The sequence below is a fragment of the Sorghum bicolor genome, chromosome 9 (genome assembly GCF_000003195.3).
Source record: "Sorghum bicolor cultivar BTx623 chromosome 9, Sorghum_bicolor_NCBIv3, whole genome shotgun sequence".
In the NCBI taxonomy this organism is placed as follows: Eukaryota; Viridiplantae; Streptophyta; class Magnoliopsida; order Poales; family Poaceae; genus Sorghum; species Sorghum bicolor.
Window position 1 is genome coordinate 446889 of NC_012878.2, and position 16815 is coordinate 463703.

At 44.6% G+C, this 16815-nt stretch overlaps 1 protein-coding gene and 1 long non-coding RNA gene across 2 annotated transcripts; both read right to left on the minus strand.

Annotated features, from left to right (window-relative positions):
* Positions 490 to 2838, minus strand: LOC110430011. The gene is made up of 2 exons (XR_002447179.1): positions 1280 to 2838; positions 490 to 803 (listed from the first exon to the last, which is right to left on the minus strand). It is a non-coding gene; the product is annotated as an uncharacterized LOC110430011 (long non-coding RNA).
* On the minus strand, positions 13711 to 15716 carry LOC8068642. Its single transcript, XM_002440372.2, has 2 exons — positions 15597 to 15716; positions 13711 to 15459 (listed from the first exon to the last, which is right to left on the minus strand). The coding sequence occupies exon 2, from the start codon at positions 15425 to 15427 to the stop codon at positions 13988 to 13990; it is 1440 nt and encodes a 479-aa protein (XP_002440417.1). The 5' UTR covers positions 15428 to 15459; positions 15597 to 15716; the 3' UTR covers positions 13711 to 13987.

Consider the following 16815-nt stretch of genomic DNA (forward strand, 5'->3'; position numbering starts at 1 on the left):
GTTTTAGCAGGTGACATAGGAAAATTTCCCTTCGCATCACCGTTGATGCATAACCTTGGTTTCACACCTACTAGAACATCAGGCGCCCTTTGGGCGCCCTACAATGTCTCGAAGAATAAAATCAAGTGTATGCACGGCAGACATGGATTCATAATTAGCCCAGTTGGTTAGAGAAACCTAGCCACACCCCTTAGATCTTAGGTGTGACTCCCCATGAGAGCGAATTTTAGGTTAGGGTTTAAAAAAATCTCCTCCCATGCCAAAGTACATGTCTCTGCCCAATCTCGGTCATAATCGTTCTCACATGGGCTACGGTGCTGCTATGTATGGGTGAAGCAGGGGTTCAAGGGTTTTTCCGACTTGCGTAAGAAAGTCTTCTTAATGCAATGCCCATATATAAAACTATTTTTTTGTAGCTAGCTACAAAATAATTTATTTTGTAGTCGGACCCAAACCATCTGATCGACCAGATGCATAAACACACGATGATGCTACCCAAGAATATATCTAAATGTGCTATCATTTTGCTGACATGACTACAATACAAATGGAACAGAATTTGTCAAATAATCACAAAATTGTACTACCTCCAACATATATCAAATCTTGAGATGGATAAAGACAAGAACAACCCGCATAATTATATTACTGATCACAGGCTGAGGAAGTATGCATCGCCTGCCTGCATGTACTCTATCAAATTGCCTGAGTCATAGAGGGTGAACACATTGATAGGCGATGGAACTTTCTGAATGGCATTATAAACAATTGAAACTGATCTTCACAGCACCATTATTTGTTATCTGCAAAGCAGAGGATATGAGATGCCTTAGAAAGGTTATAAATATAAAACTCTATAACATAAATTAGCCTATGAGATTTTTGGTTATTCAGAGTTAGCAATGACTTCTTTTTTTTGTCTCTAAACAGCTTTGTTTCATGTAAAACATAAAGTATTCATAAACCCTCAAAGTTCTGGCTACGTAGTAAGCACCAGCAGACCAATCATGCATTTGCTATTTATCCTAATTAATAAGAGTCAGAGACTCCTTGACAAACTATGTCTTCAACTCCATTTTTCTCAAGCTATGTGCGCCTTCTAGGCATGGTGGAGCATTTTCTATATCATATATTCAAAACACAGCAATTTCGACCATCTCAAATTCAAGTAACAGAAGCAAAGTTATCACCTTTACTTTCCAGAGACAACTTTTACCAGGCGTCGAGACCACACCAAAATTAAGAGAACTCCAACTGTACCTATGTTAAAAAGGCTTACCTGCCGCACCTGCATGACACCTCACTCATGTTGTTGGCTGCAAGATACTCCCTGCTTTGACCCCCTCCCTCCCTTCTCTGCTAATAACAATCAAAGCTTGCTAACTACACTACCTATGTGAGATGTGAGAGAAAATATAATCTGTTAGAGCTTAAGAAGTATGATAAACCATACATGAAAAACCAATGCATAGAAGTGATTGCCTGTAAAGAAAATAAACAAACAGAAAATGTTACCCAAAAAAGATAATGAAAAGCACCACTTTGCCTGACAAATTAATTAAAATGTTTAAGTTAACAAAATGGTGAAACTCAAAAACCCTCTCTTTGACATAGATTATCCAAACAAATTCCCTCATTCTATAGCCATCTTAGCTCAGTGGTGAATTAGATTAACAAAGAATCATTTATCTTCCTGAAAACAAAAGGAAAAAAAGACACTAAGAATGGAAAGTCCATGTACACCTATGGAAATGCAGACTGCGGAAACTATTCTTAACAAGCCCTATTGGAACTAACCATGGCCCCATCTAACCTATATTGGAAAAGCGTCCATCTGAAATCAATCACAACATTAATTTGCCTTACTATCCAGCATCAATATGTAGTAAGAATTTTTTAGAAAAAAATTGCTAAGTTTAATACTTTAGACCTTTTTCAAGTGTATACAACCATATGCTATATCGTTCTCCCTGGCCAATCTATTGTGTAGTTTAGTTGAAGATTATCTGTTAGTGATATCATAAGTAATTGCAATAATATCTGCTCCCAACAGCAAGAGGCTCTGCACGACCTATCCACATGTCTGGTTGAGACTGGAGATCAGACATCTCAATGCTTGAACTACTAGTGTCCACTGGAAATTATTGACTTCCCTACTTTCAAAGCCACTAGACAAATAGGATTACCTCAATCTGGAATAGCACCCAGGAAGTCAGAATTATCCAATTCTACAACTCTGAACCAAATTCAAAGTCACACGCAAAATCAAGAAGTTTTCTGCCAAAAAAATCTGAAACACAAGATGAAAGACAGGGGAAGGACCTCTACCAGAGGGGCGTCCATGTTGGCATGGAGGCAATGAAGAGTGGCAGGTTGAAATAGGGCTTTGACCTCTTTGCGGACTACCGAAATGGAGAGTGTTGTCATAGGAGCGCATGGCAGGGTGAGCATGGAGGCACATGAGAGGGATGAGGGCGTGGAACACGCAGCCACCGGTCCAACCACATCAACAGCGGCACGCGCGTATCTTGGGAGGCCTCGTCGCAGAGCAGCCGGTGTAGGCCAATCGGATCCGCTGCCCTCGAGCCCAGATCTGCTGCCATCGAGGATGGAGCTGACCGGATTCGCTCAGTGGGCATCATGAGGAGTTACTCCGTGAGTGGGCTCGGTAGATGCCGCAACAGCTCGACGTCGCCGTCGCCGATGCGCTGCTGGAGGCGACAGAGGACCGATGGTAGCGATACGCGCAGAAACAGCGGTGAGAAGAGAGCGAAAGGAAAGAGAGGAATGAGGAGAGGGCTAGAGGGGTTCAGAGTCCGTGCGAGTGGGGGGCTGTCCACCGCGGGGAGGTTTATGCAAAAAGAAAGTATTTCTCGAACAGGGTCTTACACGAAAATTATCTGAATGGGACGACTGTTAAGAGCTGGCAAATTGGACAGCGGGTTAATTTGTGAAAAGATAGAGGAGTTTTTTTTTTTTGCAAAACAGTCAAAACCACATGTCAACGCAAGGAGAAGCCAACGATGCCTGGAATGCTCTCGTGCGTGCAGAGTCCAGTACGTAGGTTTTAAATAACCCCGATGTACAAGAAAATTTTTAGGATTTATCTTTTTTTTTTCTAGCTGTCTTGTAAGAATTAACATGGACATTTGTTGAAGCCTCTAATTAGTAATAGTGGGATAATATGCAACAATGTCATCAATGTCAATTGAGCATCTCCAACAGTTTGGCATTTTTTCTTTACCATTTGTTGGAGTTTGCCAACTCTGAAAAGCAAATAGGAAGGAGAAAAACAAGACATCTCCAAGAGTTTTGCAAATCTGACTTGCCATTTACCAAAATATGGACCCAACTGCCGAAAGTTTTCAGCACACACGCGGTCTCGGTCCGTTCGTGGGCTTTCTTTGTGCGTTCAGGAAGTCCACCGCCACTCGCGTTGAGGAGGTCCGCCGCCAGTTGCTTCGTCCCGTGGCTCGGTAGCTACTCCCTGGAGATCGGCCAATCCATGGTCGGTCGCTAGAAGAAGTGCCTAGAGATCGGCAAGCAGTGCAAGTTCCCTCAGAGATCGGCAAGTAGTCCACAATCGCCGCTGGCCGGTGGCCGCTAAGCCACGATCGCTGATTCATCTTGCTGCTGCCGTGATCGGTGTTTTCCGATCGCGCGTGGGAGTCGCGGTCGTGCGCGGGCGGCAGATCGGTGTTTGCCAAGTCGCGGACGGACTTGCATAGATGACAAGCCTTCCCTGGAATTTGCCAAGTTTCCAAAAATGCAAAACCAATATGCAAAACTGTTGGAGAGGTGTTTTATGAATTTTGGCAAAAATTAAGAATGCAAAAGCAATATGCAAAACTGTTGGAGTTGCTAATAATGGATTTTCATTACTAGGGTGTGTTATATGGAAAGGAGATTGCTGCCGTGAAACGACTTTTTTCATTTGATAAGGAAGCATTCAAGAGAGAGTTAAACAATCTTGGGGGATTGAATCATCAAAATATTGTTCAGCTGCTTGGTTACTGTTATGAAACAAGACGTGAACTTGTAGAGCATGAAGAAGAAGGGCAAGTGTTTGAAAGTGAGATCTATATAGCTATGGTCTTTGAGTATATGCACAAGGGAAGTCTACAGAAGTACCTTCAAGGTAAGATGATGATCCTATTTATACCTTATTTATTATATTGGCAATGTTGATTAGCATTACATTTAGTCCATCTCCCTTTATTTGCTTTTGCAGATGAATCAGGAGGACGGAACTGGAAGGCAGACTATAAAATTATTAAGGGGACTTGCGAGGGTTTGAGATACCTTCACAAAGGATTGAAAAGTCCTATGTTGCATTTAGATCTCAAACCTAGCAATATATTACTGAGCAAGAATATGGTGCCAAAACTTGCTGATTTTGGTTTATCTACTAAGCTAGTCAGCGACAACCAGACTCAAGCCACACCAAGACCTTTTGGAACACGGTAGCATAATGCTTCTATATGAACTCAATTGTCTAAAACTTATGATGCATGGCCTAACAATTAAAATTTATGATGTCATGCAGTGGATACATGCCTCCTGAATACATTCCAGGCAAGGATGTCACGGAGAAGTTTGACATATTCAGCTTGGGTGTGGTAATGCTAGACATAATTTCTGGTCCTGAAGGATACAAGAAGAAAGATAAAATGTCGTCTTTCCAAGAATTTATTAACTATGTAAGATAAGTCCTTTATAAATCAAGATCCCTGGACAAACACAAACAATCTTTAGAGTAATATATGTATTTGTATGCTGACACCTTTGGAAATGATATACTTACTTTGTGGATCGATCTCGCTCATAGGTACAAAAAAACTGGAGAAAGGATACAACAATTAAGTATGAATACCAAGTGAAGAGATGCCTTGAAATAGCGATGGAGTGTGTCAATCCTGACCAAACGCAAAGGCCTAGCATTGATGATATCATAAGTAAGCTGAAAGATACAGAAAACAGTACTGAGAAGAAAACAAACATTGAGAACTTGGCCAGGACTTTTACCTCACAAAACGAGACATGACATCTACACAAGGTAACACATCACGACGCTAATGGTCCCGTTTTCTTAACAACTGGGAATGTTTAATAATGAACTTTATTTCGCCAAAAAACTTATTTAGAAATTCTGTAGGTTAAATGTAACAATTGACTTCTTCCAAATGTGGGGTTGAAGGTTTTTTTATTTTTTTGAACGCAATGGCAGGAGCTCTGCCTTTCAATTAAGGTAAGGAAAGAGAGTTTATGTACAAGCAAAGGCACTCCAAAAGGAGGGTTTAAGGCCCCCAGAAACAGGGACACTCCCCAGGGCCAAAACAGCGGCTAAACATAAGCGAAAGCTCTCTTCCTTTGCTCTATATCTTCCTTTATTCTTGTGGCCACTTGCGACACTGTTTCTATGGTGTTGTTGAAGATTCTCCTGTTTCTCTCTTTCCAAATGTTCCAAAAGGTGTAGATTACTACCCCATTGAGTCTTCTGCGTTCGAAACTAGGCACCTTCCTTGCCGCCTCTTCCCACCATGCTCTAATATGGATGGGGTTGGCCTGAGGCTGCTGCTGTTGTAGTTCGGTGAAGTTTTCCTAGGAGAGGATTTGATCCCAAACCGCCTTAGCAAAAGGGCAACATAGGCATAGGTGGAGGCCGGTTTCAAGGGGACCGTCGCACAACACACAGTTTGCTTGGTGTGGCCATCCTCTCTTTTGTAGGTTGTGCGCCGTAAGAATTTTATCTTGCACCAAAATCTAGGCAAAGATCTTGCATTTGTTCTCCACTTGTGCTTTCCAAATGAGTTCATTACTGAACATGACGACGGAGCCTTTGAATTGAATTCTATAAGCCGAACGGGCGCTATGCTTGTGTCAAATGGATATAATGTTTGATAAAATTATTGAAGTATAAACTCATCATGTATGTGTTGGTGATTTCAGTCGATGAGGTGCTCCAATGGAGGTGCATGTTCGTCCTACATGGTGCCACCAACCACCTGACCGCTGGAAACCTTCACACGACATCAAGCATGGACGATGATTTAGCAATACGATTGTGCATTTTAATTTATTTTAATCCCATTGTGATATATTGACTTAAGTGATCTAAGACCCCTTCATTTTGAATTTCAAGTCCTTGTATGTAATAAGAAACGATGAAATGCACGCCAGAGGTCATCTCTAGGCGAAGACATAACGTATAATACACAATAATTACTTTCCTTTGAAATAACTAGAGTACTCTTTGGTCCTGATCTATTCAAACTGAAAGGTACCTATCAGAAGAAAGAACTTAATGTAACGCCCATGACAGAATACATAAAGAATAAATATGTTTTTGGATTTCTAAATACTACACTTTTATAAAGGGATTGACTGCGCTTTAAAAAAAGGTCAAAAGTTGGCTTTTGATCCTTCGAATGGAGGATAGAAGCCATTGTTGTGAAGCTCGCCAATTGCATTTCGGTTTACTAATTTTTTTTTATAAAGGCGGTAAAAACTCTGCCAAATTTTTATTAGATGAATAAAAAGAAAAAAGAAAAAGTTCGTTATAGCAACTTTATGTGAAACAAAAACAACTTAACAACTAAGGCATGAGGGCCAACTCCTACGGCACACCGGCCATGTACCACTGCAAACAGAGAAAAGAAAAATAACTCCCAAGTTAACAACACCAAAATGGAAAAACCGCTACTCCGCATTGACGATGGGTCTTGTTGCTAACTGGTACTGCTGAATGTCCTCGTTGCAAAGAAGAGCGACTTGTAACGGTTGTAGAGATTTTTGTTGGAAGGTTCTTGTATTTTGTTCCTTCCATACATTCCACAAAAAATAGATCTATGTTTTTCCTTTATTTTCTTTGGAACTTGGCACCATATTTGTGCCAGTAATTGTGTAGTGGTTCATTTGTTCCTACGGAGTCGAGCACCGAAAGATTTAGCCATTGTTTTAAATATGACCAAACTTGCTTTGAGAAGCGGCAATCCTTACAAAGATGATTTCGATTTACTACTCACGTGACATTTCTATTTTGGAACTTGTCATCTATTTTCCCTATCTACTCAACTCCAAAGGATGAGTCCGACATTGCCGGCGCGTTGACCAAACCAACCCTTCCCTGCAGTGCCATTGTCACTGGCAGACGAAGTATTGTCCATCTGCGAACACAAGGTTGAAATGTGCCCTTGTGGTTTGATTTGTGGTGAGTGATTATCAACGTGATCCAAGATCTAGGTTGAGTTGGTGACTAACCATTGGCGTGAGTTGGGTCGTGCGACATATCTCTTGCCTTGTGGTGTGCAGGTGTAGAGCTCGGAGGCGGTGGTCGACGTCGAGGAGAAGGTCAAGTAGAGATGTGCTGTGTCGATGGACCTGAAGCGGTGAAGGACTGACGTGAGGCTTAGACTGACGGACCAAGAGACCGGGTGACCAGTGTTGACATTTACTACCGTCATCACTAAAAATAGAGACAAACCCTACTCCTAGTAACAACACCAGAAATGCACGGTATTTAATTAACTTGTCAAATAGCAACTGACCACTTAAACATTCCTAGATGAAGTCTAACTTGTTAGAGCACTAGCAAATCTACCCACATACATTCTACCCGTAGGTGTCATCAATATAAAACCAAGTAGCTAGGATGTCCTTAGGGCTATCAAAATTAGACATATGCAAATGCGTAATTAATTAAATATATAGGTTAACAAGGAGAACCCATATTATACTTGCCTTGGTTCACGAACTCCTACTGGTCCTCGTAGAACTCTGGATTCCCAAAAAACTCCTCACCGTCTGAACTCGATCAACACATCACAACCAACACGTATTCCAAGACAGACATGCAAGAAAATAAATCCTAAAGTTATAACAATACACCAGCAGTAAATAAACTTCAATAAAGGTTTTCCAAAATCATCTACGTGTTGCTACGATCACGTCAACGTAAAATTCACGGAAAACAGAGTTATGACACGAGATCTACGCATTAAATGGGACCTTAAAAGCAATCTACCGACTCGTAATTTTCTAGGAAATCTAATAGTGTTGAACCTAGACAACAGTGGTACCAACACGAAGCTTATGAAATTACGAAACTAACGCAACTTGAATGGATCGAATCGGAGCTAAAACAATGATTTTATAAGCAAAACAGTGTAGTGGCAGAAATGTAATTACTGCAAAGATTAAACAATTTTATATAAATAAAGAAAATTCAGGAAATCCTCTGGGCAGGGACTGCACGCGCGATATCATAATACTTCAGGGACTCTTTAGCAAAAATACCTATGAAGGGGTACGGGCCATTCTTGGCCGTAGGATTTTAAACGGACGCACAGGATTGATCGGGGGAGGGGGAGAGCGGCGCCGGTGGCCTGAGTTGGGGAAGGGCGGCGGCGCGCCATGGTCGGCGGCGTGGAGGTCGCCGGCGTGACCCGCTAGAGCGCTAGGGTGCACGGTTTTCCCAACCGAGAGCACTGGGGGAGAGAGTGAGTCAAGGCGAGTCCGCTCTGGGGTAAAACTCAACCAGGGGAGGCGGTCTCTGTGGTGGTTCGCGGTGGCGCCATGGCCGGCGGTTTCGGAGCTCGTGGGGAAGGCTCTAGAGACCACCTTTTCACACGGGAGAAATCTAGAGAGGAAGAGGGGAATGAGGCGCGCTCACCACGGTGAAAAGCGGAGGTGGAGACGGCTTGGTTCGTCGGATTGAACACGGCGGTCACGGTGGTCTCCGGTGGTGGTTCTGGGCTCTCGCGAGCACACGGGAGAGAGAGGGAGTGGGGTTTGGGAGGGTGAAATGGATGCAGGGCAACGACACGGGCTCGGGTGCGATTCAAAAGGGGGCGAGGAGCGGGGAAGAACGTGGGAGCAGGGGAGAAATGCGGCTAGCGGTTTCGGCTCCCAGGCGAATAGAGAGAGAGTGGTTGTGGGAGGAGGGGGATGACAGGCAGGCCCGACCTGTCAATGGGTGGGAGAGGGGGTGGAAAAGGAGGCCGGCCGGCTGGGCCTTGGCCCAAGAAGAGAAAGGGGGAGGCACGGGGTGCGCTGGCCTTGCAGGCCGAAAGAGGGGAAATGGAGGATTTTCTTTTTTTTTGTTTTCCAAATCCATTTTCCAAACATTTTCAAATTTGGATTTGAATCAAATCTCTTTTGTAAATTCCACACATCACATAAATAAATACTGCAGCATGAATGCATCAACAATATTTCTAAGCTTATATTAACTTTTAATTTCCCAAAAATTATTATTTTCTTATATTGTAATGCCCACAAAATTGACCCAAAATCAAATTCAACTATTTTAAAAGAAGCAAATTTTAGGGTGTTACAAGACACTAAGTACCAAGGGTGCCAAGCACCAGCCAAGGTCGGCTACCACTTCTATTTATAGCCCCAAGGGCTAAACTAGCCGTTGCCCTTTCACTGGGCAAAACATGAGGGCGTCGGACGCGCGAACCTAGCGTCTGATGCTGACGAAGCAGCACGTGTCACTAGCCGTTTGAACTCGACCGTTTCTGCCTACGGCTAACTCGCACGAGCACCTGACACAGTAGTACCAGATGCTCCAATGGTCTACACCGGACGTGGTGCCTCAGCACCAGACGCTACTCAGAGAGCTCTGCAAACACATAGGGGCGTCGAACGCGTCTGACGCGTCCTTACTGGATGCACCCGGGCATCCGACGCTCATAGTCAAAGGTGCTCGATCGCGCGCTCGCTGATGTCAGTACTCACCGAATGCGGGAACAATGTTCGGCCCGTGTCCGACACTCACCTCCTCCTTTGTAAATATGCTAACACCACATCTCTACCCTAGGAACTCCACCTCTTTTGTAAATGTGCTAACACCACCAAGTGTACACCATAATGTGCATGTGTGTTAGCTTTTCATAAACATTTTTCCAAAGGAGTTAGCCTCTCAACTGGCCACGCCACTCGATCCTAACACGTATGCAAAGTTAGATTGCTCAAGTGGCACTAGATGACCAATATACAAACAAGTTTGCCCCTCTTGATGTACGGCCATCTATCCTAAATCCGGTCATAAACTTACCTACACACCTATGACCGGTGAAATGGAAATGCCCTAGGTTACACCTTTGCCTTGCGCTTTCCATTCCATCTCCTCCAATGTTGATGCAACACATGCACCAACCAATCACCAAATGATATGATATGTTTCAACATGCACCAACCAATCACCAAATGATATGATATGTTTCATATCATCATGTGACCATATTGGTTCATCGATCTTGACCTTACTTGCTTTTCACCGTTGCTTCGGTCTATCGGTGCCAAGTCTTGCTCAAGCTTCACCATCACACGTTGTCCCTCACTTCAAAGCCTCTGACTTGCCCTTCACACTTGCAACTGGTCCATCAAGTCAAGCCTCATCTTGATCTTCTTCACCTTGGTCACACGACTTCATGTTATGTCTCATATGCAATGAGCTCCTTCATCATCACATATTCACCTGTGGACTAATCTCCTATGTATCTCACATAAACACTATTAGTCCAACTAAGTTGTCACTCAATTACCAAAACCAAACAAGGACCTTTCACACGTGTCGAGTGGCGAGAAAGCGTATGGAGTATGCTACTCGCGGCGAGTTTCGCACGGTTGGGCCTCAAAACCCGGGCGAAGGTTTCGAGGAACGGACGACACGTGGCGGCATCGAGGAGTTGGCGTCGAGGCTAAGCTACCTCATGAAGGGCGTGGTGGCCATCAGATCTAGCTTATATCGACTTGGACTAGAATGCTCCTATGGCTAGCTAGTTTGCTCAAAAATATCACAAATAGGAAATATATAATATGCCTGATAAATAAGGAGAGGGAGCCCCTCATCTTCCTCGCCTCCTCCATTTTCATTTCCTATCACCCTTTCTAGGTTTTCCCCCTCCCCTTAGTCTTCTATGTGAGAGAGAGGTCCACAAATCTAAGAATTTGTGTAGGCATTGAGATTTGCTACGGGAATGGAGGCCTTAACCTCCTTGTATCCTCCGGGATTCAATTTGTGAGTTGATTGTGTGAATCACGTTTGTGTTCTTCGTATTCTTGTTTTCCCCCTTCTTGTTCTAGCCTTGATTCACTGTTTTGAGACCGATTGATTTGTTCTTTTTGCGTTGGCTTGAGCTATGACGTGAGTTAAGCCTTTCACCGAAGGAAATCAACTAATTCCTCATGAGCTCATAGATTGGGTCGATTTCGTGGCTAGGTTTCAAGAAACCAATTTTTTCCTTCTCTTTTAATTCCTCATGAGCTCATGATTCCCCAAAATCGACACCAGCGCGTTGGGTGAAACCGCGGACCACCCAGCGTGCTTTGTAGCGTTCCAGGGTGCCGTCGGGGTTAAGCTTGTGAGGAAACACCCATTTGCCAGAGACAATGTGAGCACCATGCGGGCGGTCGACAAGGAGCCATGCATGTGCGATTACGCTGAAGAGCCTTGAACTCGAGAGCCATGGTCTGGTGCCAGTTCGGGTCCTTAAGTGCGTCGATGATGCCGGTGGGGAAGACGCTGCAGTGCCCGCAAGAGCATATTTGGGGTTGGGACGGTAGATGCCGGCTTTGGCCCGTGTGACCATCGGGTGTGCCGGGGGCAGAGCCGTGGGCGCTATAGGTGGAGGTGTGGCTAGAGCAGGCTCGGGTGCAGTAGTAATGGGAGAAGGTTGTGTAGTAGTAATGGGAGAAGGCTGCTGTGGTGCTAAAAGAGAAGGGGATGAAGGAGAGGAAGAAGTTGGGTGATTCCTGTTGGAGGAGCTGGGACCAGAGAACTGGAATCAGGCGACTGAATGGGAGCTTGAAGAATGACAGTTTCGTCAGTCGCTATAGCCGGTCCGGCTATTGTCGGCTGAGCTACAAAATGAGCAAAGCGGAAGGGGAATTGGGATTCGTCAAAAATGACATGCCCGGACGTGACGACACGGCAGCTCTAGAGATCCAGGCATCTATAACCGCGATGGTCGGCCGGATAGCCGAGAAACACGCAGGGCATAGATCTTGGGCTTAGCTTATGCGGCACTGTAGCAGATTGGTTGGGATAACATAAGCATCCAAAGACACGCAGTTCGCTGTAGGATGGCGGTGTACCAAGCAAGAGCTGAAACGGTGTAGCAGTGCCACTAGTTTGATAGGGACGCCGATTCAAGAGATGGGTGGTTGTGTTTAGAGCCTCAGCCCGGTAAGGAGCTGGCATTCCAGCATGGATGAGCAGACTGCGAATGCAATCGTTGATAGTGCGGATGATTCTTTCGGCCTTGCCGTTTTGGGATGATGTGTATGGACAAGAAAGGCGAAAAGCAATGCCATGGCGAGCAAGATGATCACGGAGTGCTTGGTTATCAAATTCACGGCCATTATCAGTTTTCAAAACAATGATGGGAAGTTGGAACTGAGTTGAGACATATGCATGAAAATTCAGTAAACACACTGAAAAACTTCAGACTTTGCACGCAAAGGAAATGTCCAAATATAATGTGTATAATCATCGATTAAAACAAGATAATATTTAAAGCTAGAAAGACTAACAACTGGAGATGTCCATACATCAGCGTGAACAATTTGGAATGGAACATAGCTAACTAAATTTGAAGAAGAGAATGGCAGCCGAACACGCTTGCCAAGCTGACAGGCTTCACATGTGGGGGAATGCTTGTCGTTGGAGGTGAAGTTGAGGCTGGGGAGGGACTGCTGGAGAGTATGACGTCCTGGATGCCCCAAGCGTTGATGCCAGAGCTCGATGGTTAGAGCGTTCAGCAGGTGAGCCTCCGGCGAGGGTGCTTGGAGCTGATGCCGCGTAGCATGTTTAGGACCTGCCTTGTCTCGCCGACGGGCTGTCCGACATCACGAAGAGCATCGGCCAGTGTCTTGAGGCGCCCAGTGTACTGGGCGATATCCATGTCACCTTGCACCAGATTCCAGAACTCTCCCTCCAGGTACACAGCACGGTGAATGTATATGTAGTACAACAAAATGGAGGTTACTATCTTCAGCAACTGTCCTGGTCTATGCACGATCTGTGCTGGTGGTGAGCGCGGTCACCATGCGTTGGTCCAAGCAGTTCCTGAGTCAAGTTCATGTACTCTATCCTCAACATGTAATTATGATGATGGCAGTTTTTTCAATCCACACAGGATTAATATACAATGAATTTTTCTCTGTTCCATTTGGGCTTTTCAACAAATCTGCCTATGCATGCCATGATCCTTCGTGTAGTGATGCTACTACTGAAGGACTAATTAAGGTAAGACGAAAGAGATGCCCACCCTTTTGGTGTGGACCCTGTCTGGCATGGTAGCCGCAGCAAGCTGCCGTTTCTCAGTTCACTGAAGATGCCGATGCCGATTCTTTTTGGAGTTGCACAAATGAACCTTCGGACTCTGATTAGTTACTTCAATGCAATTTTTTTGCAGGAACACTCTTAACGTGTGGTACCAGTTCAATCCCCAGCTTTGAACAGCTTATTTGGTTACCTGTCCTTGCTCATTATATTATTTGGTGCATGGGGTCAAAAGCAGATCTATACAGTATATTGGAAAATTAACACAGCCCAAGGTGAAAACTACTTAAATTGGCGGTTTGTACCCATTATATTGCAAGAGATGTCATTGTCACTAAACATAGTATAAAATGGATTACTCCACTCTTAATACTGTCATGGCCATTAAAATCCCCAAAAAATATTGTAAGATACATGTCTTCAGTGTCACCACATAAATGGTCGAGCCAAAACTAAGATAACTCGGTCAGGTTGTACAATTGCAAAAGACAATATCACCATACATATAGCACTAAACAAAAAAAAAACAGCTAGACTTTCGTGACAACGTAAAGTAAGCTCTCCAGCTCCGAAGAGATACCAAGTTGTTTTTTACAGGAAATCTAAGCGACTAAGCCCTGAAATTATTCAGACGCATGATAGTAGTGATGGATAAGATAACACACAAGGGGTCTGCAACCAACGAACCAAACTTATTCAGAACACTACCTCAATGTTACCATCACTGCCATCAGACATGTGGCGTCTTGAATTGTGCTTGATCATTTGGAGCTCCACTTTCCCCTTGCTGACGTTGCCACCGCTAAAGGTGTCACTGGAAGTCCCATGGGCGTCATGGACACATGGCACCACATCGATACCAGTCAATACGGTGAAATCTTCGACTGCATCATATCCAGAAACACAGAAGGCCATCGGATTCACAGAGGACCTGGAATTCAATAGAGCACGGAAGAACCTTGTGATGCAGAACCTGCCAGAGCCTAGGTTGACAAGCTGAGGAGGCTTCGCCTCCCTCCACCTCCAGTGTCCAGGTGCATCGAGTTCCTTCCAAGTGCCTACTATCTGAGGCTGGGAGTCCATGGTGGACAGGTCAGCAGCGCCCAGTTGCCGGCCCTCGGTGCAAATGCCAAACCACAGCTTCAGCTCCGGCACATATTCGACCTTGCCTTTGAAGGGTAGCACCCAGTCACCAACATAGCTCCAAGTGTGTGTCACTGTGTCCAAGCAGTAGGTGGCAGGACCGCCGGCGCCATCCACTGATAGGAAGATGACATGGGAGCCACCTCGTTCAACCACTGCATAGGAGGTGATGTCAGGGTGTCTGTAGTGCTCGTAGTGCTTAGGGTCATCGACGAATGGCGGCGGTGGGAGGAGCTGCCTCTGCCAGGACTTGGACTCCCTGTGGTAGACAAAAGCCACAAACTGATTGCTCAGCTGCTGTCTGGCGCCATTCAGCTCCTCCTGATAGGGAGAACTCTCAAAGATGTAGAAGCTGCCATTGCCGTCGGCGGCGGCATCAGCACTGGATGTGGATGGGAGGGGGATCCAGCAGGGCAACAGCGAGCGCTTGGGCACGTTGAAGCAGGGAATGGTCTCCAGCTGGAACATGCCCACATCAAAGAGGACAGTACGGGCAGACGGGTCGATACACAGCACCTTATGTCCTGCAAGCGGCAGACAGTCGAGATACCAATCGCATTCATCCATTGAGCATCGGAACTTCATGATTGGTTGGGGAAGTTGAATCGTCCGGATCTTTCTTGTAATAACTGAAGCTGCTGCCTGGTTATAGTTCTTGCGATCGTTGGCATCAGATGCACAAGACTCAGACTCAGGTGTTTCCCTAGGCTTCAGGACGCATGTTTCCATTGAAAAGCCCATGGCTCGGAGGTTGATGCTTTGGGACGGAACTGGGCTCGTCGTCCCAGCTATCTTGTTCTTGTGATCGTCAGCCCAAGGCGTGGCGTCTTGCGGCAGCAATTCTGATTCAGACCTGTTTTTTCCTTTCAGTTGCAGTACAGGTATTGTTGTGTTGAACAACTTGTGTCGCCTCAGGTCAATGCAGTGCAGGGATTTGGCTCCCGGGATGCGATTGTCCACGATCAGATTCAGAAACCGACGCGAGAGGCCCATCACCGGTGCCCGGTGGATTCAGAAGTCGTCGACTTCAAAAAAAAAAAAATCAAATCAAATGACAGCAGCAGCAGCAGCAACCAAGCACGTTCCTTCTCCTGTAGTATTTCCTTGCGATACGATACCTTGACAGAAGATAACAAAGAGCTAGAGGAGAAAAGGGACGGACTCTGAGATGAGGCAGATCTGCAGGCTGCTGGCTGCTGACCTGAGGCGCGCCGGAGAACGGCGGAGCTTCTAGAACCAGGTCGGAGCAGAATGGAGGCGGCGGGTGGGGTGGAGTCTGGACGGTCAAGCGTGGGGTGGGGGACCCTGTGGGCTGTTGGTGGACTATTTTCTCCGATCCGATGAGCCCATGGACCGATGCAGCCTATCACTAGGAAATGGGCTGCGCTAGATTGGGCAAATGGGTCAATACATATATCGTCAATTGGTGGTGGTGAGATGCTTTTGTAAGCCTATCCTTACAACTAAATTCCCTCAAAAAAAATCTCCTTATTACAACTAAAGAATACGAAAAAAATTTATATTACCTCCCTCAATTTTTGTGAAAGTCTATTTTTTTCCCATGAACACTATAATCGGGTAAACCACCTCCTTGAAGTTTTTTTAATATATATATATATAGTATGCTATGTAGCTAGCTACAAAATATGTTATTCTGTAGGCACCTCCATTTACGATAATTTTATATACTAATTTACGATAATATGTATACATATTTACGATAGTTGGGTTACTATAACACATGGGGATATTTACCGTAATGTTATAATAAACCACTTAGTAAAGAGTTACTATAATCTTGTAAATTAATATAGTAATTATAGTAACTCAAAGTGGCTACAAAATAAGTTATTTTGTAGCCAACTATAAAATATGTATAGCTATAGTGTGTGTGTGTGTGTCTATATATATATATATATATATATATATATATATATATATATTTCAAAAATCTTAGTATATCAAAAAAATTATAAATTTAAAAAATTGTTTTTTTTTGGAACTTCAAATGAGTAGTAGATCTGCTAAACTTGAACCAAATTTTTTAGAATCCAATCTTAGTTAAAGGAGACCTAGGACCCTGGAGAGAGGAGCACTTTTTTTTTTTTTTTTTTTGCCTCCACGCGCTACCAGGCTGCTCAGCACTCGCAAAGCTGTTCCCGAAGCCGAGTCCCTCAGCGATGGACCTTCGCCTGGTGCGTCGCGAGCAGCCCACAAACTGACGCAGCCTTTCATGGATAAGAAATTAATCTAGTATTATTTTTTTCAATTTTTATATTCGATATCTACATCGACCGGTGCTAAGGTTGGCTAACAGCAACTAGATGACGCGGCTGTCAGATATACACGGACGGACGTTAAAGCCCAGAAGACGAGCACAA

Excerpts from the sequence above, each read along its gene's own strand:
- LOC8068642 (XM_002440372.2), bottom strand. The coding sequence starts at position 15,427 with ATGGGCCTCTCGCGTCGGTTTCTGAATCTGATCGTGGACAATCGCATC.